We start from the raw sequence: 21,206 nt of genomic DNA, 5'->3' as shown, positions 1-21,206 counted from the left end.
GAACCATATTGGGTGGCCCTTGGAGCCTCCTGGAAGACCGACGAGCAGGGAAAGCCAGCAAAGGGAAGAGGCCCGGTGATGAAAAGAAACAAGGAGTTATTTTCCCCGTGTGCTGGGGACAAGTGAAGTTAGCCAGAGGAAACATCCGGTGGAGCTCCTTGAGGAAACGATTTGAGCTAAACAGAGACAGCGGTCCAGGGTGTGCCTGGTTGACTGCAGAGAGCCATGAAGGGCAGGCCTGCGTGAGTTTCTACGGGCACTGCTGCCTCTTTCCACCTAGTAGACAAATGATCTCAAGGAGAGAAGAATTGTCTGTGGCTTCGACTCTTATAGAGTCCCTCTTCAGGGATACAGTCTATTATGAAAGCCTAGTTTGCAGGGAACGCCAGATACATTATTTGCATATAAAGAGTCTCTTCCCTCCTTCACCCTGCCTCCTCCCAGCTTATGTGTCACGTGATCTTTGTTCCCTATCATTGACTTCCACACCCTTCCCCAAACCACCCTCTCATCTCAACCTCTTTTCTCTCAGCCCAGGCCAGGTCCTGTTCCATCTGCCACTGCCCCTACTGCCCCAGCTTCACCTCAACAGCCCCTAGGCAGCCCTCCCAGACCACACCGCGCAGCCTCAATTACCAGGTGTTGCAGTCTCGCGAGAGGGAGGCGCCTGGAGGGTACCGCTTCCCAGAATGCACACAGGAACACTCGGTGCTTTCCACACAGCGGCCTTCATCAAGGAGCTGTCCTTCTGGGTTCAAGGGCATCGAGGCACAGACTCAGCCTTGTCATCATCATTACTCGACCCACAACCACAGAATCCCCATGGGTGACCATCAACTTAGGGCTTCTTCCCGGAAGCTCAAAGAACTCGTTCTGTGATGTTAACCTTTCACATTAGCTCAATAGGAGGGAGGCAGCTGTTAATCTCTACTCTATTGATGAAAAAATGGGGGGAGAGTTCTGTTCGAGGTCTTTCAGTAGGGAAGTCATGAGTCTAGGGCGAGGGCTCCGTCCAGGAAGCTCAAAGAATGTGTGTGGTGTTTACCTTCCCCATTAACGTAATGAGAGGGAGAGGAAGATAATTCGTCTCCATTCTACAGATGAAAAAATCGAGACAAGAGTTTCGCTCGAGGTCTTCCCGTAGGGAAGTCATTAGTCAAGGCACAGAGGACTCACTCTTAATAATAACACAGGGTTTCTCACCGAAGCTCACACAGTCTTTCCTTTCTAGCGCAAAGCTCTTTTTCATTTGAGCTCACATGACAAACCCAGGAAACATTTTAAAATATCTTTCCCCCAGACCAGTTCCCTGACCCTTTACTGAGGAAACAAAACCGCTGCTCAGATCGGGTCACATGCTCCCCAAACAAAGTCACCGTTGGCGCCCAGACCCTTCTTCTATTTCCTAGACACACATGCTTTCACGAATACAGTACAACGGGAAAACATGAATTAAAAATAAATACCAGCTCCATCCTGACCACTCTGTATGAAGACTCTTAAAAAATAAATAAAAAGCCTCTGATTTCAGCAAAGGGGAAACAAACACAAGTGGCCTTCATCTGGCTCCCCCAAGCCAAGAGTACTGGCAAGGTCTTGGATTAGTAAATAAAGTGAGAAATTTATTACCAGGGCAGCTGCAGCCATCCACACATTGCTCCTGACATACTTCATTGATGTGAAGGCTCTGGCAGTTTCTGGTGCAAGGAGACACACACTCTTTGTACTCCATGCCAGCAGGGCACACCGGTCCTGAAATGGAAAGCTCAGAAGTCTACCTAGAGCAGTTACCTCTGTGTAGCATCTCACGAGCCATGTCTCCTTGGTCTGCTGCTTTCTGTTTTCAAGGCCCCAGGTGCCATCTCCACCCCAGTGGTACCCAGTGGCCAATGTCCCTTCCAAGGCTGTCTCACCCAACCACCTCTCTCCTGAAAGAATATTTTCCATCTTGTAAGGCCTGGCTGAGACCCAGCAGAGTCACCTGGGATCACCACCCCTTCTTCTTGGTCATCTGTTCTCTATGAACAATTGGCTTTTTTCCCCCCTATGCTCTGTCCTTTTCAGCTAAAACCCTCTCAGGGTGATACCAAACTTCTCTAGGCTGAAAACGAACGGCCTCCTGGGGCCAAGCAAGGACTAAATGACGTCTTCATCGCATTCTCCTCTGATGGGCTCTCTTCCTCATGAAACTGGCCCCAATCAAATGCCACACCCAGCACAGGGCACACACCATTCATGCCCACCTCACCCGCATGAGTGACATTCCTTCCATATTTATGTTCACTGTGCTACAGGACTGTCTTTGGAGCTTCTCACCTAAGCGTCTGCCCTCCCCACTGGACCCAGCTCCTTGTGGGCAAGGGCTGGTTCTCCTCTCTCTCCAACCCTGTGACTGACAGATGCTCAAGCCAACTGAAGGACCAGAACTCTTATCTGAGTTTCATGACACTAAACAATTGCCCCAAACCCATTCTCCTCCAATGTATATCAGGTGTCTCCCCGCCCTACTGCCAAAGACCTAAAACAAAAAAACAAAAACAAAAACAAAATAACAGTCCCTCCACCTCACAGAGAACCCAGCAGCTAATAGCCACCTTTCTCACACCCCACAGCAAAGATGAAAAGCTCTCACTTATAAGCTGGAAAAACACAAACTAAAAAACGTGTGCATAGTGTAAATATTTGGCCAGCTCCACCATCTCTATCAGTCCATGTGATCTGTGTGATTACTGCAGACTGGCTGTCCATCTGCACGGCTTTGATCCGTGGAAAGTCTGGAGAGAGAGGAGGCTTCTTTCAAAGTGACGGACAAGCTCTTACTTAATCATGATAATTTGGGGTGACAATGATAATAACTAGGAACCCAATGAGATTAGATCGAAACCACAGGCACCATGAGGTGAAGCGGAGGGAAGGGCGAGCATTGGGCCTGGAGGAAAGAAGGCTGATTTAATGAAAGGGAGGAACTTAATAAAAGCCTGCCAGCATCTCCATGGTCCCTCCTCCTCATCAATTCAGACAGGCAGTCGGCAAAGATATTAACTGAAGTTGTCACACTGCTGAGATTCTGGGTGGAGGCAGAGAACGTTTTTGTGTCCAGGGGATGGATTTCCTGAGGGAGTCGTGGGGAACCGGGGGAGGCATGACGTGAGAAGAGAGGCAGGAAAAATGACCACGGGGACCTTGGGAAGGTCTTTCAAGCTTTGCCGCAGGCTTTAAAAGAGGGGACTCCCTCTGTGACCAGCACTCTATGACCAGGTGGCAAAGGGCAAGGGCCATGCAGGAACTGGGTCCAGGAATGTGGCGACTTTGCAGGCGCTGGTTGGCTGGGGGGTGGTAAAGGCACACGATCATGACACAGACTGAGAGCTTCCTGAGGGACACCCCAGGACAGACACGGCTCTTCCCTAGGCCCAGAGCACCTCCCCAGCTGAGGAAGGCGGGCGGTGACTTACGGCATTCGCTGTGCACGGTCCAGCCATACAACACCATGCCCTGATGGGCACAGGCCCGAGCGTACTCCAGGAGGGCAGCACACGGGCACCTCATGCCCTGGGCACACGTACACAGAGTCGTTTCACACAGGGCCACAAAAGGCTCGGGGTCCACCAGAGGGTGGCAGCGGGCGAACACTGAGGCACTCTTCAAAAGCTGGCACTGCTCCCACGGGCCCTGCAGGAACAAGATGCCACCTCAGTGAGAGCAGCAGCGTGCGGCCCTGGCTCTTCAATGTTTTCACTTACTGTCCCCCTGAGTGGGGCTCTGTGGAGACCTAGTCCTGCTCTAAAAATCAAGGAAGTTCCCTCACACTGAGACAAGTGTCTGGCACCTCATAGGTGCCTATCAACAGTTATCAAATTAAACAGTCTTTCAATCAGGAAAGAGGAAAGATATTGGACTTATGCAACGTGACGTGTAGCAAGGCTACAGAGTCCTGGAACTGCAGAGTCCAAAGCCCTTGAATGGTGGTGGCAGGCAGTGTCCTCTGAAGGGAAAGAGCAGAGAGAGAAAGAATAGTGAAAAGAGCACTGAACTTGGAGTTCACGTGGAACCCCACAGGAGGCCATGTGGCCTCAGAGTCCAAGAGAGCGGCTCAGCTTCTGCTTCGCACTGACCTAGTCACCTGTCCTCCCTGACTCTGGTCTTCTACACTATAAGTGAGGAGGTGGGACAAGGAGTTTTATAAAGTAGACATTCCTGGGCCTTTCCCCCAGAGATTAAAATTCAGTATGATGGGGATGGAGTTCAGCAATACCTTTTTGCAAACAGTGATTCCTGGGACCAGACAGGACCAGTTTCCATCAGCAAAAACATGCTAGGATTCTATGAACTATACCAGAGACACTCCGTCAGGCAAGGGCTATTCCCAGGTTTTATCAACTTGCTGATACCCTCAACCCAACAACACAAAGCAGGCTTGGAACTGTAGCATATTAGTGTAAACACTCCTATATGTTATATTTGTAAACATCTCTGCATTCTGTGTTTTCATGATTCTAAATCCACATCTTTCTTACAGTTGGACATCTCTGAAAGTAGAGTGCGGCTAACAACTGAAATCACACTTAAATTGGCAGCTTTTTCTTTCTGAGTGATATACATGGAACAAGACATGTCTTAGAATTAACGATGTCTTTGATTTGACGCTATATAGTATTGTTGCTAGACATGGACCCTCGCTGAGTGCATAATTTCTTTTATGCAGACGCATGCTCTCTAACTGGAAGGACTCCAGCTGAGAAGAAAGAAGTACAAGAGTATCTAAACAGAAGGGCTGAGCCCTGAAGGGTAAACCAGAGCAAATCCAGTATGCTCAAACTGTACAAACTGGTGGCCAGAGCAAGCCTGAATAAACCAAGAGCCAGGAGCCAGGCCCAAGGCCTCATCTTTTGTGGCACCATGGAGAGCATAGGGGAATAGAAATCTGGCCCAGTACTGCTGAGCATCCCCAAAAAACACCCCTCAGCACCCAGGACAAGGATATGCTGTGGTCCTAGAGAAATCTGTGTCCTGCCTACAGTGCTCCTGAGCTGGGGCCCTGCCCGCCACCGGGCCTGTACAGAGTCTGCCACCAGAACCAGGCAGGTAGGGCAGAATTTCACAGATGCGCCCTGATTGCAGCAGGCCCTGGTGGGGAAGAGGACTCAGGGGAGGCCCAGGGCCCAGATGGCCCAAGCAGTTGGGCATGACTGGGTTCCCTTTGCACTTTATTAAAGTTGCAGCCACATAGGCTGCTGAAATGCAGGGCTGCAGCTACAGACTTGCAAGTGAGGACCATTCGCAGCTCCGCATGTGGGGGCCAGCTGCTGACAGCTGTACTGCCTCCAGGACCCCACCCTTCTGACTTATTCCCTGCAGGTTAGAGTCTGCGCCCACCGTGTGGCTGAGAAAAAGCATAGGCTGAAGCCCAGCTCTGCTACTTCCTGGTGGTAGGAACTGAGGCGCACCCTCACCTCACTGGAGAAGTGTCCTGAGTAAAATGAGGTCATAACAAGAAGACTGCCTCGTGGGTGGTGTGAAGACACACGGGGCCTGGAGCGAGCAAGCCAGCAACGGATGAGGACCGTTTACATGGGCCCCATGACCTCCAAGGTCTCAGGACATGACATGCATCCTTTTATTTGCTACCCTGAGCATTTCACACAGGGGAAACTGAGGTTTCTGAAGACAATGCCAGGAAGAGTCCTGCCCTGGACTTGTTATGACTTCACAGCTCTTTCCTGTGCTAGCAGTGTGATCTTGGGCTGTTTACTTAATCCCATCTCCTCTGGAAATGGGAATAATGATAATAGTGCCTATATGAAAAGACTGAGGTTAAGATTGAATGGAATAATGCATCTAAAGTTTTAGCTTAATAATTGGTGACCCCATATCATCATCATCATCATTGATATCCTGGCCACCAGAGAGATCCCTTTCACTGTCCCTCTTGCCATTAGGCTTATCCTCAAGAATAGTAATCAGGTCATCAGCAGGACAGAGGGATACCTTTGTCCCTTTCCCCCTCTTTCCACCTCTGGGATAAATGGTTGCTGTGGCAACATTATTGATTCACTTCTATCTTGGGTGCTCCATGGTGAACAGAGGAGTTGTTTTTGTTCATCTTTGGTTTGGAGGGGTGGGGGTCTCATCCCTGCTGAACAAAGTGGGTTTCTTCCAAGTGGGGGAACAGGGAGGACTCGCCTTCTTTGTGATAAGCAGGTCTGAGAATCTCCTGAGGAGGAGACTGAGGCCTGTGTCTAGTCCTTTCCATCTGCCACACCACCCGCCACTCAGAAAGCAGGTTGCTGGACTCTTAAAGGGTAGCCAAGGGCATCCCTGAAAGGGCCAGGTGCTCAGCTCTTGCCTACCTCTTCCCCATCCACAATCTGGAATCAGAGAAAACCCCCAAAAAAGCACTTCCGTGGGTTTTTTCAGTGATTGCTGCCATCATCTGGGCTGTAGGATAGTGGCCTGGAGCCATCCCTGCACCACAGGATGACTCCACAGGCACAGCGATCAGGCACCCAGGTCTCTCACCAGCAAGACACAGTACAAAGAAGAAAGAAGAGAGCCAGGAGCCCAGCATCCCCTCCCCTGTCAGAGCGACAGTGGGCAGAGTCCAGCATGGCCTGTCTCCAGCTAGCTGGCCCCAGTCTGTTTTGTTCCTGCTCAGAGGACAAGTGGGAACAGTACTCTAGCACATTCCCTGGGAGGTCCCTTGAGGTATTAAATGGTTTACAGAAAGCCTTAGCAAGAAGGGTGTTTTCTGATTATTTGTCTGCAGGATGGGAGTGGATTTCTGTAGAAACAGCCACCTCCCTTCTTAGAACAATTCCTTTGGCCTCCACCATGTACACCTGAAATTTAAGTAGGAGTCCTTCTTGGCAGAGACCAAAGAAAAAGTCTGTCTCCTCATCTTGCCCTCCAGTCTTCCTCTTCAGCCCCGATCTGCACTTGGCCTACTAGAGTGAACAGTCTGAAGGCTGGGCAGGACTCTCAGACCCCACAGCTGCAGCATAGTGTCACATCTAGCTTGCTATCCCTGGTCCTCCCAGGCTTCTCCATTCCACCAAAAGAAGCCCTGCCTCTCCCGCCCCGCCCCCCCAGGCCAGTTCCTGAGACAAACCGTCTCCGCAGAAATAAGTACAAGTTGGAGCTAACATCATGTCTTCTCAGACCTTGGGTAAAAATAACAGCAGGTAGGAGGTGACCAAACCTTCACTCAACAGACATTGGCAGTGTGGCCTCTAGGTCTCCAGCAGTAAGTCCAGGTCAATATAAAAGGCAAATCTAACTATGCCTCACCCCAGATTAGAGGACCAAGTTCTGGTTCACTAGGAAGGCAGCAAGGCCTGGCCTTCCAGGATCTGACCTCAGCTGACTTCTCTAGTTCACCCCTCCTGACTCCCCATCTCCTACATTACTTACTGATGGTTTCCTGAGCAGAGCTGTTTCAGAGACCACCTCATCACCCACTCCCACAAACTGACCTTTCAGAGGCCTGTAGACACCTTTGAAGAATTCAAACCTCTTCAGAGAAAGGTGAGATAAATGCGATCTTTCAGATTTGGAAACCGAGGCATGGAAAGAGTAAAGAATTTACTAGGTCAGTGATTCCAAAGCTGTGGTCCAGGGACCCCCTAGAGACTCTCGAGATTCTTTCAGGGATCCAAGAGGTCAAAACCATTTTCATACTAATACTAAGATGTTATTTGCCCTTTGTGCTCTCATTCTTTTGCAAATGCACAGTGGAATTTTCCAAAGGGTATATGATGTATGATATCACAGCAGACTGATTGCAGAAGTGGCTATGAGAATCCAGCGGATTTCTCTTCAGCCAGACAGTGAAGAGATTTGCAAAACTGTGAAACAATGCCATTCTTCTCCCTAAACATTTTTCGTTTGGAATTTATAGTTGCTTTCATTAAAAAGATGTTATTCATGTTAAATATAACATGTTTATTATTTTTAAAATGAATTAACGTTTTAAACCGCTCCATTTTAATATCTAATATAGTAAACATCAGTAGACATAACCCACATAAAGAAAATCCCTTTGGCATCCTCATTTTGGCATCGATCATTCTGAAGAGGGTGGAACGGTCCTGAAATTAAACTGTTTGCAAACTGCTGGATTAGTGAAGGAATGACCAAGCAGGACTCAAACCCTGATTCCGTCCACAGTCCAGTCACCAAACCACAATTTACATGGCCTTTCATGCCCCCGATGATGCACCCGCCCCTCCTCACCTTGTTCCAAACAATCAGATTAGCAGGCAGTGGATGTAGTGCAGGCTTTAGAAGCCTGGTTGGGCTGAAGTCCCAACCGTCTCACTTTCGAAATGTGTGACTTTTGGAAAATGATCTCCCCTCTCTGCAGCTACCTCTGTTTTCTCACCCATTAAAGAGGGAGAGTATGAAAGAGATTGAAAGTCGTGCAGGATCTAGTCACAGAACCTTCAGTTTTCCATTTCCCCTGGACACGTAGCCACTGGGGATAAAGATTCCCTTTCTCAGCCTCCCTTACAGCCGGAAGTAGCCATATGACTAAGTTTTGCCCAATAGGATATAAGCAGAAAGGTCGTGGGTAACTTCCGGGAAGTGTCCTTAAAAGAAGAGGGTGCTTCTTTCTTCGTCCCTGCTCTTCCTACTGCAGGAATGTGGTTGTGATGCCTGAGGTTTGAGCTGCCATCTTGGACCATGAAGTAGAAGCCCCCATGCTGATGACAACAGAGAAATGAGACAGAAGAACCCTGGATCCCAGCGCCATGGATGGGGTCCTGCACTGGCCCTGGACATCCCATTTTGAGCTTCTTTACAATGAGAGAGAAATAAACTTCTACATTGTATAAAGTACTGTTCCTTTCGGTGTTCTGTCACTCACAGCAGAACCTACTCCTAACATAAATACCAACACCTACCTTAGATGGTTGCTGCAAAATAAAATTATATGAGATAACACGGGAAGGCAATCAAGTGCTTATAACTATTATCATTGTCAGGATTAGCCAAACAACTCAAATATGGCTTCTCCTCAGCTCTCTGCTAAACCATTCTGGCAAGGAGACAAAAGGATGGTCAGCTAATTTGCACACTTCCAGCATCTCCCTGGCTCCAATGCCCGGCATCAGCTCCTTCTGTCTTGCTTTATCTTTTGTCTGTGGTGCCAGAAGCCAGAGAGAGAGCTCCGGCCCCAGCTACATCAATCCATGACCTCACCCTCCCTTGGTGGCTGTGCAGACAGACCCGCTTGTGGCCCATCTTAATCACATTTTCAGTTCATTAAAGAAGGCCAGGCCTCTTCCCTGGAGATGCCAAGCCAAGAGAAGGGGGCGGCGAGAAAAGAAGCACATCTCCCCAGTGACAGACACGGGTGGGGTGGCGAGGAGAAAAAGCCGTAGCAGAGATCTGAAGCTTAGCTATTGTGTTTATTCCCCAACAGCTGACAAAGGAGAGGGGAGGAGGGCATTCCTAGGACTAGAGTGAACAAAGAAAGAACCGGCTGATGTATAAAGTGCAAGATTGTTCGGCCCGGCCCTGATCTTTCCCAGCCTGGCGTGGGTGCCCTGCGGCTGTCCCTGGAGGAGGGATGGAGGCGTCGAGAGCCTGAACTGGTCCAAAGGAGTGGGTTCAGGAATTTGCCCCTGGGGCAAGGTACCGTTTCTCATTGGTCAGCCTACAAAAATGGATGTGGGGGTGGGGGTTTCTGAATCTATTTATAACTTCTGGCTGGCCTGAGATTCCCACCCACATTCTAAAATCTGGCTCACAAAGACCCCCCCTGAAACTGGTTGATAGATTGCCACCAAATGGATGGTTTTTGCAGAGTTGGACATTCCTCTCTCTGAGATAGTTGGGGTATAGCCCTCATGAGAAGTAGGGTAACTGGATATCTTCCAGAAGCCCCGGCCCTCCTCATGACCCTCCTTACCCTCCTCCCTGGTCTCCTGGGAGGCCTTTGAGCAATTTTCAGGGATCAAAGCAGGGCTCAGCTGGCTGGGAGGATAAGGGCCAAGCGCCAATCCCTGGTTCCCGGTTTGGGGTCTACCTGAGCTCTAGGAATGGAACCCTCCACCCAGTCAGCTCCCAGTGACAAAAAGATAATCAGCTCTTATCACAGAGCTGATTCTCCCAGGCTGCCATTACACTTAGCATTCTTTCAGCAATTTACTACTTAAGATAGCATGTGTGTGTTCTCTTTTATGGTCCTTCAATGTCTCCTATGTGTCCTGTCCCTTGGCCACTTTGCACAGTTTTAGTATCACCCAATCCATACGAAACGTTTCAATAAGTGGGTACTAGTGGGCATCATAACATTCTTGCTCATTCTTGTCCTCACCAGGGGGAAAGAGAAGGGAAAGAAGCTACTTACAAAATACTTTGTTAAAGGATTCTGAAATTGTTATGTTAGGGAGGCACTGAACTGAAAGCTGAGTAGTAGGACCTTGTCCGACCCGTCTCAAGCGTTTGTCAAATAAGTACCCTAAAAGGCCAAGTTCTGCTTAATTCGAGGGAAAGCTTTGAAACCTTGTGGCAGCCCTGATTTCTGCCATAAAGCTAGACCCCAAAGGCACAGTGGCCACAGTCACCCCGACCCACCACAAGCACATGGGTTCACTGTCCCTTCTTTCACTCTGCACTCAGAGAGAGAGAATTTGTTCTAAAGGGAAAGGGCGCTTACTCAGCCAGTGCTGGGTAGAGCTTACCTTAGAGAGGAAAGACTGGGGTGCAGAGAAAAGGAGAAATCACATGAGGACACAGAGGATCAAGTGAAACCAGGGACCACACCTAGATTCTTGGACCTTGGCAAAGCACACAAATAAATCCTCACTGCTTAGCCTACATATGACTCAAGAGAGCAGTTCTCACTCTAAGACAGGGATAAAGGTGTGTGTGTGTGTGTGTGTGTGTATGTGTGTGTGTGTGTGTGTTGCGTGTGTGCGTGCGCACACACGCACACACACGTACGTGCATATTTGTGTTCAAACCCCAACTCTGAGTTAAGCATCAGTGGGACACAGTGGGTGGACACCCTGTCTTATGAAACCAGGCCAGGTCACGGTGCTATCATCTGACAACTAGCTCCTCTGGGGGTCCTGGGCTCTTTCCTTGAGATGTACTGACCTTCCCTGGACCGGACTCTGACCACGATCGGTCTCTGAATCACGACTACTCTACCAAGCAAATGAATGTAACAAACGTCTTCCCAATCTCTAAGAACAGTCTACTCTGGGCCAAACACCTAGGTAAGTGAATGGACATGTCAGGCAGCAAAAGCATGATGCCAGGAGTGGGCCTGGCCAGTGAGTCCCCAGCTCTGCCAGCGCACTTAGCACCTCCGCCAAGTCCTGTGCTTAAATCACCTATCCCCAAGCCTGTGGGCTCCCTCCCAGCACACTGTGAACAGAAACAGCACAAAGAGCTGGGTACCTAGTTTGCAAGTAAAAGGCTGGGGCAATGTTTCATGAGGACCTGAAGAGTGAATTGTGTTGTCCCCACCGGATTGGTTTTTTTATGTGCCTCTTTGTGCTATTGAGGAGACATGTTATAAGTACACATGAGTATTTACAAATGTTAGCTTATACAGGACAGGTGACTTCCTGGAGGGAAGAAGATTACAGGTAAACAGCATGTTATTTCAGAGGAAGGGGAGAGGGAGAATATATGAAGACATGAGCAGCAAAATAATAAAAGGAAAAAGAATTGTGTTTACTGAATAAATGACAAATTCGGAGCCAGTGGAAAACGGGCAAGTTGGGACTGTTAGGTGACTGATGAGAGTACAATTGGATGGGAACACCTGAATAAGACCTGGAAACATCAGAATGAAAGTATCTTGCTTCTCCAATATTCAAGGGCACTTAGCTTCAAATGGGGATAAAAAGAAAAGAGAGGCTTATCAGGGAGCCAAGAAGGGCTGCATTGGGCCGAACTCTGCAAGAGAGCTGGAAAGGTCTCAGCAAAGATGTCTCAAAGACTTGACTCTTAAAGTCAGGGTTACAGCATCACCTGTCTATCTGAATAGAGCTCGTGGAGAGCATTCATGCAGTGGGCAGAGGGCTAGACTAGATAGCTTCTAGAATCTCAGCCCGCTCTGAGTTATTATGAGCCTGATTCCTAACACTGATGAAAAGAAATTTCTTCTGCTCCAGACATCTGCCTGAGGTTGATGCTGCTGCTGAATGATTCGCCCCTAGAAGGCTGAATGATAACTGGTGCACTCAGTATTCTCAAAAGAGACCGGGAATATTGAGGACCGATTCTGAGGAGGTATGCAGAGAGGACTGTTGGGGACAGAAGCATGATGTCCTCACATTCAGACGGCGGCAGCAAAAGCAGAAGATGGCCTTCCCACTCTGGGGGAGGTGATCCTGAGGAGGAAAACAGTTGAGCCACTATACCTAACAGCAGAAGCAAGGCCAAGGCCATGGCCATCAAGAATAGTTCTGCAGGTCATACAGTGCACAGTGGGAACACACCCCAGGGGCTACCGTTCACATCACAGATATCATATGTGTACACGTACATTCTATGTGTATTTATAAGGTTTACGATGCAATTTCCCAGCTGTTGATGTCTTAAGAAAAGGCTGTCTTTTTCTAATTAGCAAGAGCATTGTATGAGCTGGTCCAGAATCCTGGAGCCATGGCCTTCACTTTGCAGACAGGACTGCAGGACGAAGGCAAGATCCCCTTATAAAGTTTATCCTTTGCTGACATTCCCCAGAAGAAAGGAATTTTTAAAAAAAATTTTTAAAGGCAACCCGAGGTTCTTTTCTAAAATGTTCGTTGTGCAGTAGAGTTGCCTGCAAATTAAGATGAATTATTAGAGCACTTAGAGCTTGTTTGTTTGTTTGTTTGTTTGTTGTTTTGTTTTTTATCAAAAGGTCTGCTCCAGCAATCCTACCCTCTATTTGAAAAGCTGAGAAAACAGCAAATTTGCATGCACTCAAATAAGCCATTATCAGTCCCAGCAGACAGGCTCTGGGTTTTGTTGGCATAACAAGGAAACATTCATCCCCTAGGTATAAGTAATATGACCTGGCTCTCAGAATGAGCTGACTCCTTGCTACTGCCTTGGAAAGACTGGGAAGCACCAGAGAAGTGGGGGAACAGATTCTGGTGGCTCTCAAGGAAAGTTCTTAAGTCAGTGTAGTCTACTCCACCAATACTCTCTGCCACTGCAGCACATGGCCTTGGAGCCACACTGGCAAACACTTGTAAATGATCCTAGTTACCAGACTCTGACTTCTGAACTGGCCCTTGGGACGAAGCCGACTGTGAACAGATAGTTCTAAAGACCACGTTAATCACTTCCCAGGAGATGAGTCATTGTGCTGCCCAGCCAATGAGGATGCCCCAGTCACGAATGAGCACAGCCTGATTGGCTGAGACAAAGCCAGGCTTCTCTTCTCAGGTAAACAACCTGAAACCTGGAGTTCTGAGCTTGGAGGAGCTTGCGCCTTGGGAGGTCTGGCATGTTTGGGGGCCTCCTTCAGCACTAATACCTTGGTAACCAATTTCTTAAGCTGCTCCCAGGACACTGGTTAGTAAGAACTTTAATACACCCAGGAGACAAAGTGAGTAGCAAGCCTGCAGCTGGAGCCACCAAAAGGTACCCGGAGACAAACAAGGCTTCTCGTGGATCCTCCCTCCCTCCCCTTTGTCTACGGAAGACAAAGTGCTCGGTTTCCTTCCTCAACTGGGCCTCAGTGTCAAGTTCTCCATCTACTTCTATGGATAAACGAAAGTATCCCCTTGTACTCCGAGGGTGGGGGAACATTTGTCCAGCAATCAGCTGGCCTGTGTTTGCAAAATAAAATGAGACAAGGTCCATATGTCGTCAAAGAGCTGACTCCATGTTGGAGGTACATCTGAGGTCCCCAACCACATCCCACCGGCTGAGGCACCCCTACCCTCCATCTCACCCCTGCCTAGAGACTTTGAAGGGTAGGAGAGGATGAACCATCAGCCAGTCACAGAATAAAAGAAAGAAAGAATAAAATCCCTCCACCTCTCCGCCTCCTCACTGCACATGATTCCTTGAGGGCATTCCATGTGAAATTCACCTGCTTAAGAAGCAGCTCTGGAAGGAGAGTTGGCTTCTGTCACTCACCTACTCCTCACTGTGGATGGTTCAGGCACCTTGCTCTCCTTCTAACCTCAGGCTGTGCTCAGCTCCCCAAAAGGAGTGGGGTGATAATTGGGAGTAGGGAGGAGAAAAAGAATGAATTGGGGAGCTTATGCTGAAAGTGCTGTGTGCACTTGGCCCACTTCTCCCCACTCCTCTCTCAACATGGGGCACTCCAGTGGGGACGCAGACAATAGGAGGGCACCAGAGTGTCCTTCCCCACCTACAGCGTCAGCCTCCCAGCTTCCCACAGAGGAGGCACCAAGGCCATCTCTACCTGCAGAAGACAGACACAGGGCCTAGTGCTGCCCGCTCCCTCCCCCCCACCCCCTTTCCTCCAAGCAGGAAGTGCTGGTCTGTGAGTTCATAAGGGGCAAGTCTGAAGGAGAAAGAGTGGCCAACTAGCTGCCACACAGGTAGAAATGGGGCTGCATGGGAAGGGCGGGTGGTGCCACCATCTGTACTGTGTTTCAGGCACACAGATTAAAAGGAGGCCATGTGACCACACAGGCAGTGACTGGAGTGATGTAGCCATAAGCCAAGGAGTATCGCAGCCACTGAGGCTGGAAGGGGCAAGTGGGGAATCTCCCTAGAGGCCCTGAAGGAGCCAGGCCCAGGGGACACCTTCATTTTGGCCCAAGGAAAGTAAATTCAATCTTCTGGCCTCCAAAACTGTGGGTGAATACATTTCTGTTGTTGTAAGCCACTAAGTTTAAGATAATTTGCACTGTAGCCTCAGGAAACTATTGGCATTCAAGCTGGTCACTTCGGGCCCATTCCTCCCCCACCTAGTTTCTCCACTGTAAAGTAACCCCCTTCCTGCAGATATGCTGGTGAGAGCGTGGAGCTTCTTTCTCTTGTTTGTACTTCAAACAATCACTTATCAAGCATCGAAAAAAGAATGGTTTTCTATTGGCAGAATTTCAGACAGGTGACAAGTGATGACAACAACATGTGGGAATAAGAGAAAAGGCCTTGAAGTATAAAGCAGAAAAGTAGAGTCACTCACTGTACCAACTCATTAGACCAGACTCATTTTTAGAGTTCCTTGCCCAGAACAAAATCAGTATTAGAGTTAACCAGAATTTGAGAAAACCAGTTGGTTTTCAGGAAGAAAAGGGCCCATGGGAACCCTACATTGAACAGCCAAAGGGACCCACAAAGGTAGGCCCACCCATCCCGTAGATGGAGGGCCTGAGACCAGCTGTCTTTCTGCCTCTTAATTCCAGAAGTCCCACACCATCCAGAACATACCCAGCCTGGGCTAGACCCACCTTCTGCATTTCCTCAGAGGAGGCGTTGCATCGGATGCTGGGGGCGGAAGCCCGTTTGCACCGCTGTTCTCCGCTGCTCAGGGCCCAGGAGTTGGCAAACTCATAGGGGTCTGAGGTCAAGGTCCCTGTGGAGAAAAGTTTCAGGGAAATGAAGCCACAGTTATACCTGACCCAAGACTTCTGCGTGAAAACTCTAGATCTGTCATCACCTGAACCCACCTTCCACTAGATTTAGTACGTAAGCATCGGGGTGGGAATACCTTTTTGTGCAGCATTCAGCATAAAACAACTGGGCATAGGCATGGCAGCTCAGCCAGTGCTTGACGAGGGAGGGTGTACGGGCATCGTGAGGAAGATGACATGAAAGACAACAAGGAGCAGGCCCATCCATTCTTGCTGCTCTGTGCCTGTGCATGCTTTTCTCCCTCTGTGTGGAATGGAGGAGGACATTCCTCCTCCTGACTTAACTGCTTCCATTCATCCTTTGAGATGCAGCTCCTGAACCACTTTTTCCAGGAATCCCTTCTGAACTAGCTCCACTCCCTGTCCCCCACCCCAGCCTTGCTTAGATGTGCCCCTTCCTCTGTGCTCCCTCACCACCCTGGCCATCTTTCGATCAAAACTCTCATCATCCTTTGTGTTAGCATTCTTTTTGCTTATATTTATCCCCCATTCAGCTGTGCATTTCTTAATTCAGGGCACAGAGGCTGTCTTTTATCTCTCAATTCTTATCTGATGGATTGCAGATACTCAGAATACTTTTGTGGAATGAAGGCAAGGGTATAACACGTAACCCGAGTCCTCCAATCACTGCATTCCTTGTGCTCTCACAGCATCTCTGCCTTAGTACTTAGAACAACCACGCTGCTGTCGGCTATCCACAACAAACTGTGAGAACTCATGGGCCAACATGGCCTGGTACAAAGTCGGTGCCTACTTTATGTCACAGCCACCAGCAGCACCACTATCACTATTGAATCTTCATGGCAAAGGTACTTAATGGAACATGGAGGCAAGCAGCCTTTTTGCACAACCAGGTCTAGAAGAGTGAAGCATGTTTCGAGGTCAAATAATGTATCTGAGAACAGGAAATAAATCATCCCTGGGGAAAGACAAAAAAGCAGGACCTTGGGAGTATAGTCAGCTGGCATCTGGGGTATGGTAAGCGGAAAAAATGCTCCCCTCTCCAAAGATATATTCACTTCCTCATTCCCAGAACCTGTGAATATTTCCTATTCAGCAAAGATGTGATTAAGTTAAAGAGCTTGAGAGGAAGAGCTTGTCTTGGATTACTTGAGTGGTCCTTAAATGCAATCCCATGTATCTTTACTATATGTAAATTGTACCTCAATAAGTCTGATTTTATAAAAATAATAATAAAATACAGCTACATCCTGCTTTTATGAGACATGTCTGAAACAAAACCACACAGAAAGGTTGAAAGTATAAAAAAAGACATATCAAGCAAACACTAACCAGAGAAAGATGGAGGACCTGTATTAATATCAGAAAGATTTTAAGGCAAAAGGCATTATTAAAAATGATGACTCATTACGTAAAAGAAACAATTTACCAGAAAGATTCAACATTTCTAAAATCTAATCACAAAGGCTCAAAATATAGATGGCAAAACTTAACAGAACTACATGAAGGAATTGACAAATTCACCACCATTGTAGAAAAATTTAAGACAGCTCTCTTAATAATGAGTAGTTGAAGCAGACAAAAAGTGTAGCAAATACATAGATTTTAATAACACAGTTAACAAACTTAATTCAACAAGTATATACAGAATCCTGCAGCAATCAAAAAATACATTCTTTTGGAGCATACATAGAACAATTGCAAAAAAGATCAGGTATTAGGCCACAAACAAATCTCTCCAAATTTCTAATTTAATTTAGGAATTGATTTAGTTATAAAGATAACTTTAAAAATTCTAAATATTTGGAAATTTTGAACACATTTTATAGGTTATAAAGGAACTCAAAATAGAGATTGGAAAATTCATAGAACTAAATGAAAAAGAAAATGTTACATATCAAAATTGGTACGGTACAGCTAAGGTGGTATTTAAGGAAAATTTATAGCTTTAGATATACACATTAAATAATGAAAAGTTGGAGAAATCAGTGCTGGAGAAGAGAGAAACAAACAATCTTACTATTTGCCAGTCGAATAAAAAGAACAGCCAACTGTTTCTCTACACACTTACCCCTTAATCAGAGGGTAGCTGGGTCACAAGGAAGAACTTACATACAAATGTTTAGCTTTGGCAAGAGAGCATCACTAATTAAATGTTTATGTAATTGAAATTACCAAAAGGAGAGTATAGATTAGTAGTGATTTTCACATTGTCCCTAGTACCTTCTATTGCTTGTGAATACACACACATGTACATGTGTACACACACACACACACACATACACACAACCTGGCCTTTTGGGGCAGTGTTAAGGACTTTCCATTACAGATTTTATCCATGAAGGTCCATTGTAGTGGTTCAGGAGGGTCTATTCAAATCATCCAGCATTTACCAACCATCTACCACATGTACATTGCTATGGGGAATTCAAAGTTGAAACAGGTAAGGTTTGAAGAGCTCCAAGACCTGGTGTGATGGGAGGTCGAGGCAGTGAGATGGAATGCCAGGAGATAAGGTTGGCAGGATACACTGAGGTGAGGTGATGGGGAGGCTAGGGGAGGCGTGTTACTGAGGTTTGTGAGCAGGGAAGTTACGAGCATAACCATGCCTCCAGAAAATGGTACACCAGAAAAGCTTACCTTCTTGAGTCCTAAAGTCATCTTCAGCAAAGATATTAAAGTCACCACACAGCCCACAGGTCTTGTTGAAGTATCTGTCTGACAGCAGGACTTGAAAGTTGCCGCTGCCATCGATCCTGGCCACAAAGCCATAGGTCTCACTGGACAGCTTGTAGTACCCAGCCTCAGTTTCTAGATACAGCCCTTTGGAGGCATAGGGCATGGACACACTGGAAAGACAAGGATGAGCTCAGGAAGTGGGCTTCTCATACATTTTCTGGCTATCTCGCCCACCCTTGAACTCCAAACCTAGCTAAGCATTCAGACTGTGGTGCAAAGTGGCTGAGGGGCTAGACCAGCAGCGGGAGACCCTGACTCTCCCTCAGCCCAGCTACTTGCTTACTCTGAGCACATTTACTTTCTCTCTCTGTTCTCCAGCTTCTTCATCTGAAAAACGAGGTAGGTATGCAAATGTGGTGTCCCAGCGCCCTTTTGACTCAGATGTTTTGGGCTTCTGACTTACCTCTGGTCCCCCTGTAGCACAGTACCATTGACAAATAAATGGATGTCAAAAAATTCCCCTAGATACACGGAGAGGCTCATTCGCTTGCCATTTTGGAAGTCCCCTGAAAGAGAAGAGTCAGTAGTGGTGATTACTATCCAGAAAAGTTAATAAATCTATTTTTAATCATCATCTCTATCTCAATAAAAATCATCATCTCTATTGATATAAGATATCCACTTATCTCAGTGGAAAACTTCCACTGAGATAAGTGGATATCTCAGATGATGAAAACTTCCACTGAGATAAGTGGATATCTCAGATGATGGAAAGTCCTTAACACTGCCCCAAAAGGCCAGATCATAGAGATGATGATTTTTAAACTGATTAAAAATCATCATCTCTATTGATATAAGATATCCACTTATCTCAGTGGAAAACTTCCCCCAAAAGACTTAACAAATGGGCAACAAAAAACCTCCCCCTGAATCTCATCTCACTCATCTTTTCATTCCTCTAAAAACATTTATTGAGTGCCTTCTGGATACATAGCCCCCTAGTAGTCCCTTATCTTTCTCAAAAGGAAAATGTAAAAGCATGACCTCTTCCTTCTGGGAGTTCACGATCTAAGTATAAAGATAAGACAAGCTTGCAACAATTGAATACACTGTAAGGCAGTGAATGAAAGCAACAAAGTGAGTTATTGGTTACAGGTACCTTGTGACGTGTAAGTTAAAATGTCCTCTTCTGTTAAGCCCCAATCAGAATCCCTGGGCACTTTTTTAAAAAATGGAGATGCCTGAGTCCCACCTCACAGTTTGATTCTCTGGGAGAAGTTTAGAAATTCTGTAGGTAAAATCCCTTACTCCATGTGGGGAACTTAAGGATGCAATAAATTATCAATATTGCTATTAGAGATGTTTGAGTAGCCAAACACATGATACAATAAATAGTCTCTAACAATGTGACAATGATCCAGTTGTGAGGGACAGACACAGATGGTGGTAGCTGACATGAAAGCAGAAAAACAGGCAAGGCAGATTTTTGCAGCACTATGAAGACATCGCAATCCCACAGCTAGCCCCTGAGAGCTGGTGCTCATTGTGGGCCCTTAGAATTCAAAGATGACCGAGTGACCGTGGAAATGAAGGAACCAGAAGGAACAGAAGAGAGTCGAGTCTCAAGCCTTAGAGACTGAAAAGTTGACTAAGAAATTGATAGAAATAGGGAAAGAGAAGGGCAGCCAGTGAGTATAGAGAGATAGAAGATGCTGGAAAAAGAGAGGACAGACGTGAGGGCACAGTGCCTTGGGGATCCTGAAGAAATGGGGCATTGAGCCCAGGAGGAAAGTTAACCATTGGAAATGAGGAAATGTGCCTTCTCCTAGGAGACCAAGGGAGTGTGGGCTCCAGTTCCTCAGTGAGAGAGGAGACAAGAATGTCTGTAGAACTAAGTCCAGGAAATGTGGGAAGTTTGTTGACATGAGGTCCTGCTGCCACGGCTGGGGCCACCGATAAGGAGAGCGAAGGAAGGGGCCCCTCAGTCGCAGCCCGCAGAGAGGCCTGAGCTGGACTGATGCTGATGCTGCTGGAGGACAGTGACCACCTGGTACACACACGCGTGCATATGGGCACACACACACGTGCATGCATGCGAGTGCACGTGCGCACGCATGCGCGCGCACACACACACACACACACCCCTAACCAACCAAAATGAGCCAGAAAACAGACTCGTTAATGGTGAGATTTCAGTGAGAACTAGTCCATTCTAAGAACTGAGTCTTGAACAATGTACTGCTGGCAGTGCAGAGACCACCAGGAAAGGCCCAGAGTCCACAACCCACATTCTGCAGAGCTGCAGACCAACACTGTCAGGAGTTAAAGGAGATGCCAGCCAAGGCAAAGGGCTTTCATCCCATTTGACTGAGGAGTCTTGCCTGCCCTGTATTCTTACAACGGATTTTGCAGCCAGCACATCTTTAAAAAGTGGAGCCAACTTTCCGACAGCAAGAAATTAGCCAAAGAAAAACAAAGAGAACTAGATAGTAATAAGACAGACAGAGTAAACTATTATTGGCAGAATCTGAGTGGTGAGTCTGTGGGTGTTTACTGTCCTATTCTGTCACCTCTTCTGTATGTTTAAAATTTTCCATAATAAAATGTTAAAAACACAAACAAACGAGACAGCTCAGCAACAGCCTCCAGTTAGCAGTCCGTCCCAGGAGCCTTCTGGGCCCCGGGGCATTTGCAGTGGACCAAAGACTAAATCCCTTCCCAGGCTTCTGCTGAGGCTGAACACTACTCCTGGCCTGGAGGGAGCCAGCTCCATCACCACCCAGCTGCTGGAGGTGGTCACAGGGAGCCCAAGAGGTCTACAGAACCCATCTCCTCATCAGGACAATTCTCCCTCCCATGCACCCCAGCCTCACAGAGCAGGTAGAAAGGCAGTTCTGCTCCTGCTTCACTGGGTAATTCAACCAATATATTGCCTCTGAGCGAAAGGCATCTCACTCCTGCAAAAGGGAGAGAACTCCCTGCGTAGCTCTCCCTGGC

General features: G+C 47.4%; 1 protein-coding gene across 1 annotated transcript in view; it reads right to left on the bottom strand.

Annotated features, from left to right (window-relative positions):
• Window positions 1–21,206, bottom strand: part of VWF (von Willebrand factor) — a 124,971-nt gene that overhangs the window by 97,107 nt on the left and 6,658 nt on the right. Inside the window, exons 3-8 of the mRNA XM_023533934.1 lie at window positions 18,673–18,775; window positions 18,171–18,379; window positions 15,387–15,511; window positions 3,456–3,672; window positions 1,630–1,752; window positions 637–748 (exon numbers count right to left, since the gene is read on the bottom strand). Coding sequence (XP_023389702.1) covers window positions 637–748; window positions 1,630–1,752; window positions 3,456–3,672; window positions 15,387–15,511; window positions 18,171–18,379; window positions 18,673–18,775 — 889 coding nt within the window. The remainder of the gene's footprint in view (window positions 1–636; window positions 749–1,629; window positions 1,753–3,455; window positions 3,673–15,386; window positions 15,512–18,170; window positions 18,380–18,672; window positions 18,776–21,206) is intronic.

This window comes from Pteropus vampyrus, unplaced genomic scaffold (genome assembly GCF_000151845.1).
Source record: "Pteropus vampyrus isolate Shadow unplaced genomic scaffold, Pvam_2.0 Scaffold116, whole genome shotgun sequence".
In the NCBI taxonomy this organism is placed as follows: Eukaryota; Metazoa; Chordata; class Mammalia; order Chiroptera; family Pteropodidae; genus Pteropus; species Pteropus vampyrus.
This window is presented reverse-complemented; position numbering and strand designations above follow the sequence as displayed.